This window comes from Dreissena polymorpha, chromosome 4 (genome assembly GCF_020536995.1).
Source record: "Dreissena polymorpha isolate Duluth1 chromosome 4, UMN_Dpol_1.0, whole genome shotgun sequence".
Taxonomy (NCBI): domain Eukaryota; kingdom Metazoa; phylum Mollusca; class Bivalvia; order Myida; family Dreissenidae; genus Dreissena; species Dreissena polymorpha.
The window spans coordinates 25,826,034-25,834,668 of record NC_068358.1 but is presented as its reverse complement, the minus strand read 5'-3'; the positions used below and the strand labels follow the sequence as shown (position 1 = coordinate 25,834,668).

General features: G+C 35.8%; 1 protein-coding gene across 1 annotated transcript; it reads right to left on the bottom strand.

Annotated features, from left to right (window-relative positions):
• Window positions 1-936: 936 nt before the first annotated feature.
• On the bottom strand, window positions 937-7,493 carry LOC127878047 (diphthine methyl ester synthase-like). The gene is made up of 8 exons (XM_052424453.1): window positions 7,233-7,493; window positions 5,673-5,733; window positions 5,011-5,074; window positions 4,578-4,686; window positions 2,791-2,911; window positions 1,906-1,945; window positions 1,419-1,531; window positions 937-1,160 (listed from the first exon to the last, which is right to left on the bottom strand). The coding sequence occupies exons 1-8, from the start codon at window positions 7,365-7,367 to the stop codon at window positions 940-942; spliced, it is 864 nt and encodes a 287-aa protein (XP_052280413.1). The 5' UTR covers window positions 7,368-7,493; the 3' UTR covers window positions 937-939.
• Between the last annotated feature and the right edge of the window lie 1,142 nt (window positions 7,494-8,635).

Here is an 8,635-nt window from a genome sequence, read left to right as displayed (position 1 = left end):
TGGCGTATCAAGAATTTATTTCTTCGTCATCAAAATATTTGATATTTTATTAAGATGCAGTTTCCTTTCCAAACATTCAAATAACACTGTTACATCCGCGTAATGCAAAAATTGGTCTTATGGCATATGCGGCCAGCATAGCTCAAGCTCAGTCTGCGCACTTCCGCAGTCTGGTCAGTGGCCATGCTTTCCACTATCAAAAGCACGTACGGTTTCGTGGTATCTTCTTAGTATGCATATCCGGAAGACTCTGAAGGCTGAAATGGAGCTACATTGGTATTATACATGTATTGCATAAGTCCCATTTTCGCATGATGCGGGTCTTTAAAATATCATTGCATCCTGTAAATGGACCAACACACCACAATACTTTCGGATAGAAAATTGAAGTCACGCTGTGTTATTTATAGCAAACTGGCTATTCTGACTTGTAGGAAAGATATTCAGACAGACTGACCGCGTGTGTCACACATGTGTGGCTAGATAATCAAACAATTTCCCTTTTATCATGGGCACTTCAGTATTTCGGTAATTTTCTCTCACAATGCAACACAATTCGCATTTACAAATAGGATTTCTCTCCCTAAAATTCGTGTTATTTGATATCTTTAAAGCAGTTCTTTGTTATCAAGATGAGGAATTCCGTCTTCCCCTGACGATTTACTGACCCAGCAATGACCCTTGGGTTGGATTCATCGGTAATGCATAAATTGTAACTAGTCCAAATAGTGCAGAGTGTAGTCCGGATTTCCCAACACTGATTAGTGTTACATCCCATACTACAAAGACGCGGTGATGTTGCCAATATTCCAGGGGATTGTGCTTAAATCAGCCAATAGAATAAATGGTGTGTATTCATTAAGGTCTGCTGGCGTTATGTAAAGGTGCATTTACGGTGAAAAGCTGGGTTAAACAGCTACATAGGAAAAACACAAATTTTTAAGTATACAGTTTATTCAATATATCTATAACACACTGGTCAGTCGTGAACAGTTTGAGCATGTCCAGTTCGAGGGGGTGCATTTGACCAGGGATGACAAGTGAGTGAAGTGGACCCCCGAGGTCACATGAAACGATGCTCTTCAAGGTGGAGGTACAGATGGTCTGCCTCTCTGCTCCAACTCTCGCTACGCCTACACAGATGCTGTCCTCATTTAGACCTGTACCAAGAAATGTTTGTTATTTTGACACATTAAAATATGTATTATTTCATCAAAGATTTGCATATCCAGGTAGCTTATCATGTTTTGGCTGATAAATCAAATTACACAAAAAATTGATGTACAAATTGAATAAAGGTATTCATTACAAATCTGACAATATTTTCCTTTTATTTAAGTTCAATACACACAATACAAAACATATAAACTACTTTTATCAATTATATATTATTGATAATGTAATGAAGTAATGCATACGTATATCTGCCTCTGGCACATTCTGTGATCGTCTGTTGTCTACGATTTCCAGTAGTTGCTCAGCTGCTTGTTTCACAGACATGTAGCGAGGAGGCTCAAATATCTTACGACCTCTAAAATAGCGGTTGGAATACATGTACATTATTGAGACCTGTAGAGTTGAGACAAGCCTAGTTTTTTTAATTAGTGTTTCAGAAGGAAAAAAGAAACTTGACGACAGAATGTAAAACAATGTGTCCATAATCAAATGATTTTAAATTTAACAAACATAATAGTAAAACATCTGGTTTTTAACATAACATATGTATTAAACTATTATATTTAATGTGTAGTAACATGTGGACAATTAGAGTCTGATTACTAGCATTATCACAGTTAATGTTTTTTAACAATATTATTATTATAAAGTTTTTCAATTTTGTCACAGTTGAAATAAAATTATTTTATTAACATTATTTACCGGATCATTTTAAACTTATATACTCACTTCATAAGATTCTCAATGCTTTGCTCCTTAACTTTGATGTCTGAAATAGAATCACATGTGCACTAACTAGTGTGATACAAAAAATCTACGCAATTATTTAAATATTATTATACAATTGTACAACATCTTCATTAAAATATGACAATGATCTACCTTTTATCTTCAATAAATGCTGAAAATATGGTTTACTTATTTATATGCTTCCCATATATTTATGTACCATGTCTTGAAAATCTTTTTACTGTATATTATTGTATAAGGCATTATATTAAAACAGAAATGACACAATAAGCTGTGATTTGACTAACTGATTTTCTTTTATAACCCAGGTAAAATTATCTTAACAACAGACTACCTACTTAAAGCGGGTATATACGATCTTGTCAAATATTTAGTAATAAATATAAAATGTGTAAAAAACTTATTATACATATATTTCAATATAAACTAAAATAAAAGTTAAAAAGAACATGTGTCGAAAAATGCTAAATAAGCCAGATAGTTAATTCTGAAATCGAAAAAGGCTGTACAGCCGAATTCGCCAGCATATATATCATGCATGTACGATGTGAATCTAAATTTAGTTTAACGGTTCATTTGAAATTTCTGCAACGATATCGATTCATACGACACATGAACACTTACAAAAAAGACGAATGCGTCGGTTATTGTAGGAAAATAATTACGAATTATCTTCGTCACAATCGGCTCGGGGCGCTAATTTGTATTTGCTGTATTTTATGAAATTCGTCTTAAATGTATCATTTTTCTTGCATAGTGTGTGTTATTATAACATATTTGTATCAATATTTTACAATTCAGCACATATAAAAATCGTATATACCCGCTTTAAAGAACAAAAAGTGACATTAAAATCCCACTCACCTAGCAGACACAGTGAGTGCATTCTGCGGTTCAGGTTGGCACCGATCTTGTCATAGAAACTCTCAGGCCGCCAGCTCTCGTCCCAAAACACAATGGAAACAGTCTCACCAAAGTTGTACAGCTGAAACAATGTCACAAAAATGACAAATTATACATTATAAATGTTATTGTACATATGTTTTTCAACAATGTTAGAGCATTAAACAGTGTCGATTACTAAGGGGGTTGCACTGCATTTTCATTGAAGTCCATAAAAACTGCAGTAATAATCTATTGCCTGTATTCTCGCACGAATACAGAAGAGTGTAAAATATTGTTGATATTGGCCTTATTCTTTAAAACTGGCCTTAGTGCATGTGCATGAAGTGTCATCCTAGATCAGCCTATGCATCTTGCACAGGCTAATCAGGGACAGCACTTTTCGTCTTTACAGGATTTTCTTAAAGAAGTAACTTCCTTTACACAAACAATATCATAGAGCGAAATTGTTGTTCCTGATAAGCCTGTGTGGACTACACAGACTGATCTGCGAGGACACTGTAGGCCAGAGCTCCAGATAAGGGCCGTACAGCCGTAAATAAGCCTTTTTCATGGATTTACGCATTTATTTTTATAAACTGGGCGTACAATGACGACATTAATATCCATTTTACGCATTTACAAAAAAAATCTGGCAGTACCGATACGCCTGCGTCAGCGTGGCGTGGTCTCTAACCTAACGGCGTATTTAATTTAAATTACCGAAAAGTTGTAGACTGGGTTCATATATTATTGTCTATTCTGTCGCGTGATTTCCTGTAACTTGTTAATCGGTCAAAAACAATATGTCTGCGCGCAATTGAATGCCGGCTTAACCGAAAGCGGCTCAAAACAACACTTTGTTGTCATATAATGACTACATACGGTGTCTTCTAACCATCCTGACATTAAATCTGTAAACCCAGAAAAAGACATTGTCACCTCGATATTTAACGATTTGATTGCATAGGTGGCGTAAAACGTTAGATAACACGATGGGAAACGGATTAGAAAGTGAAATAAGTGTTCATTTACTTAGCTTACTAGTTGGCTTGTGTTTTCTTGTCAAGAAAAATGAAGAAATAGTATTAGTCATGAGTTTTAATGCGTAGTTGTATTAGCATCATAATTCAGAATGGAAAACCTAATACAGTAACTGTTTAAGAAGCTACATATATTTATTATTATTGCTGCAAATGTTTCAGTAAAGTCAGTTATACACCCTTTAATATCCAAGAACACGGGTAGTACAGTACTACCTGTATTTTGGGATATGGTAGTACAGGTACTAATTGATTTTAAGCGTTACTCCTTTTCTTTCTGTCAGTGGCAGTACCGTTACTAATTTCACAAATCCTTATCTGGAGCTCTGGATAAGGGTTTCCAAATTCTTGTCAAGAAAAATGACGAAATAGTATTAGTCATGGGTTTTAATGTGTAGTTGTATTTGCATTATAATTCAGAATGGAAAACATAATGCAGTAACTGTTTAAGAAGCTACATATATTTATTATAATTGCTGCAAATGTTTCTGTAAAGTCAGTTATACACCCTTCAATATCCAAGAACACGGGTAGTACAGTACTACCTGTATTTTTGGATATGGTAGTAAAGGTACTAATTGATTTTAAGCGTTACTCCTTTTCTTTCTGTCAGTGGCAGTAACGTTACTTATTTCACAAATCCTTATCTGGAGCTCTGGTAGGCACATGCATAAAGCCCCTATTTCCACAGAATGAGGCTCATATAATTAAACATTTTTATGTCACCTGTAGTCCACAGCAGCCGATGGCGTTCAAGATGGACGCGTTGTGCACCACCTGGTATGGAACTCCCTTCTGTCGGGCCCGCAATACAAGATCTGTGTGAGTAGTGGCACTGGGAAAATACAATGTGCATTTTTCATCATCAAGACGTAATGTTATCACCACCTGCTAAATGGGTTTTAGTGAAATACATAACATTTATATGAAATAACATTCTCTTAATAAAATGCTTCTTTTTTTTTGAGAATTCAAACTATAACTTGTTGAGAAATAGCACTGACATGAGACTGTGACAGAAAAATGAATAGACAAATGAACAAAGCTGAAACTACATGTTTTACCACAAAATTTAATCTCTAAATAGTTAAATTATTCCACTCTGCATTTATCCTAGGCTCAACCAAGCACACAATTTATCAGGAAGTAAGATATTAACCCAAATGGATCTCCAACAACCAAGAACGCAATGTCTTCCGTGGCTGAATCATCAAGCAGTGTGTCTGCAATAATACAAAAAAATTGGAAGGTTGAAATTTCACTCCCTTTGAAATATGATAATGTTATGGTCATGCGAGGTGAAACATAGCATTTTTTATGCTGATAATATTTCTTTTGTTCATATCATGTTAAACAAGAGATGTGTTTGTCAGAAACACAATGCCACCTACTGCGCCGCTTTGAAGCCATATATTTGACCTTTGGCCTTGAAGGATGACCTTGACCTTTCACCACTCAAAATGTGCAACTCCATCAGATACACATTCATGCCAAATATCAAGTTGCTATCTTTAATATTGCAAAAGTTATAGCAAAACTGTAACCAAGGTTAAAGTTTTCCACAGAATGACAGACAGGCCAAAAACAATATAGCCCCGATCATTCGATCCGGGGGCATAAAAATATTTCAGCCCCACTCTGGGAAAAGGGGACTTAATGCATGTGCACAAAGTATCGTCCCTGATAAGCCTGTACAGTCTACACAACTGCACGGGCTTATCATAGATGTCATTTTATTTAGCTGCATTAAGAATTTAAGACCCATTTTCCAAGAGCATGACTTATTTACTTTTGGTTGAAGTTGGCATTATCATATTTTACCAGACTCTGATTCCACCAGGTGTCTGTCAGCCAATATCACAGGACGTCCATAAAATGTCTCCTGAAATAACATTTCACATTATCAATTAAATTATCAAAATTTATCCATACACTGATACAGGGTTCCCAGCTTTTTGTATGAACAAAATTCCCTGATTTTTCCCTGATGGAAAATAAAAATTCCAGGATCATAATTTCTACCTATTTCTTGTTTTAGGCATCCTCAATAAAAAAGCAGTTGCAGACATAACTAAGTTACATGTGTACTACAAATCCACCATAGGCATGCAGAGGAATCGATTTGCTGTTTTAATCGTAGGGACTTCTCGACACAAGTCGGAAAAGTTTGACCTAACAAAATTCCCTGATTTTTCCCTGATTTTAGGAACTTTTTCCAAATTCCCTGACTTTTCCCTGACTGGAAAAAGTGAAAAAAAAATTCCAGGTTTTCCCTGATTTCCAGGTTGGCTGGGAACCCTGCCATATCACATAGATTATAACATTTTTTTTGGTCCCCTTCACGAAATTTCCACATATATTAAAGAAGCAGGCGAACCCACAAGTGTAAACACAACATGTTTATTGCCAATTGCAATGCCACCTACTTTCCCTTTGGTGTGACATCACTGTAGATAGGTCAATCATGCAAGTAGTGATTTTTGTTGCAGTGTGTATGAAACTATCGGCTTTGCTTAGTTAATCATGCTATGAAAAAGCTAATTTTACATGGATTTCACGGGAATTAAGTAATGTTGTTGCATTGTTTGCATTAGTTAAGGAATTCTGTAACTCTATTTTAGTGATCCGTTATGTGGTCATTGAAGGATACCATACACACCATTCATATAGATGTACAGTCAAGTTACCATTACCGGATCAGTAGCGTAATAAAGTTGTTCTGGTGAAAAGCAATAAATGTTTTGAGACTTCTTTTACACCTGTTTGATTAAATATTACCTCTGCTTACTGATTCAGCACATTACACGTCTTATTTTTAAACACAGGCAAAATGTATTTGTGATACCTTTTTCATGCCCCAGAATTCATGCATTAACGGATCAGTTGTAGTCATAACGGATCATGTGATCGAAACCACTCAGAGGGCATCTAAAACACTATTTGAACTGTCAAAACACAAACTGTGTTGTTTACATGTACAATGACCAAGTTTTAATACATTTCCAGTTAAAAATTATATTCATTTTTTTTGTTATTGATTGTTTCCTATATGTGATCTTGTATCTACACTTAACGCATGGTGTTCTTGTGTGAATTATCTGTTAAAAATCCTAAAAAGATCAAAAAGATATGGGCATCTTATAAACCATGTAAATTGTTTGAATCATATCTGATCATATCTGAAGTAAACATAGTCGTATACACATGTCAGCAAAACATACCGAAATGTTAAACTAAGAGTAGCTCCGATTACGACTTAATCAATGCGCTTTAAAGAACAGGCCTTGAAGATGCTGTGTGAAAAATATTATCTAAAAATGTCAACTATTTATCGTGATACGCAGTCTTGAACATCTAAGTGATCCACTATGGGATACTAACCAATGCATCCTTTCCAACTGTCAAAATTGATGTGTACGCCTCTAAATAAACCCTTTTTGCATTTTTAACTATTTCTAGTCCTTTGACAGTTATGTCCTTCGCGTCCCCAAGTCCTAAACCAACTAAATAAAACATACTTAACAATGATAATGACTTTGCATACAAGTAGGGCGATACAAGTAACACATTCAATTTTTATACATTTCACAACTTTTGGTGTTTACACACGTGGGAAAAACTGGAACGGAAATGACATCTTTATTGACAGCAAAATCGGTAAAACCTTGTTGATTGGTGAACTTGTGTTTAATAAACCAATGAAAACGATTGTTACAAACTAGTTTTCTTTTGACAGTTGCGTAAAAATATGATAGATGCAGTTTAAACTATGGATTAGAAAACGCAGACTGTAAAACAGTGTGCACTACGTCATCAAACATTGAGAATTGTTGACTGTTGTATTTTCAGGAGCAGTGTTTCATTTTGTGCAATGAACCTTAATTCATCTGCGTCTTTACTATTTCGCATATCATGCGTTCAATTACGATAGAGAACAATGGAAGCCACATTAATCTTCTCCCCTTTATATTGATTCACATATGCTTTAATGCTAAATGGTGTTTATGCATTAGAGAAACATTGTAAACATATAGTATGCGTCAAGTCAACAAGGTGCATACGGTCTGTAACTTAAAAAATAATTAACTTCTAATCATCTGCGTCAAAACAATCTTATCATGTTTTGGTAATGGTTTAGTTGAGACGGATATCAAATGAAGCCCTATCAATCTGCATGCGTTCCGACAATCTTCACATGGCGCTTATTCTGTATATACTTATTGTCGATCACTCAAATGGATACGCAGGATCTGTGGAAAGGTGACCGTTAGTTGCACGTCCTTCAGATTTCCGTATATCTTCTCATGCATCTTGGTATCCTCCGCAAGGATCTAACGCCTTAGGTTGACGTGTAGTGGGCAGCAAGTGTTATGTTCCCAGTCTGACAGTGACACTTGTCTGACTGGCCAATTTTGAATTTGGTGAAGAGCTGGTGTTTCATGTGGTTTTGGCCTGTCTGCTGCCTGAATACGAGGACATACTTTTATCTTGAGAGCAGTTGGTAGGCATCGTTGATGTTGTATCATGTTTCTTCTGCAGCCACTTGGCGTATTTCTTTGCCTCGAAGATGGTATTGGTTTCTTTAAAGGTGGTCATGACATGTCATTCTATTCTTTTGCAGCCCACCCCCTCCCCGCTTTGCCAGAATGTATGCGGCTTGATTTCCAAGTATGTTGCAGTATGAAAGGGACCGATTTCAGCACGACCGTGTGGGCTCTACATAGAGAGGAAAATAGCAGTCGATATGTCATTCACTTCTTTGCCTCTGGCAGTGTCGAGCACCT

Bases quoted from the DNA above. Each gene is read 5' to 3' on its own strand.
- LOC127878047 (XM_052424453.1), bottom strand. From the start codon at position 7,367: ATGTTTTATTTAGTTGGTTTAGGACTTGGGGACGCGAAGGACATAACT. The intron at 5,734-7,232 runs GTTAGTATCCCA...ATGTTATTTCAG, and splicing joins CAGTTGGAAAGGATGCATTG to GAGACATTTTATGGACGTCC. The intron at 1,946-2,790 runs GTGAGTGGGATT...ATTCTATTTCAG, and splicing joins GCACTCACTGTGTCTGCTAG to ACATCAAAGTTAAGGAGCAA.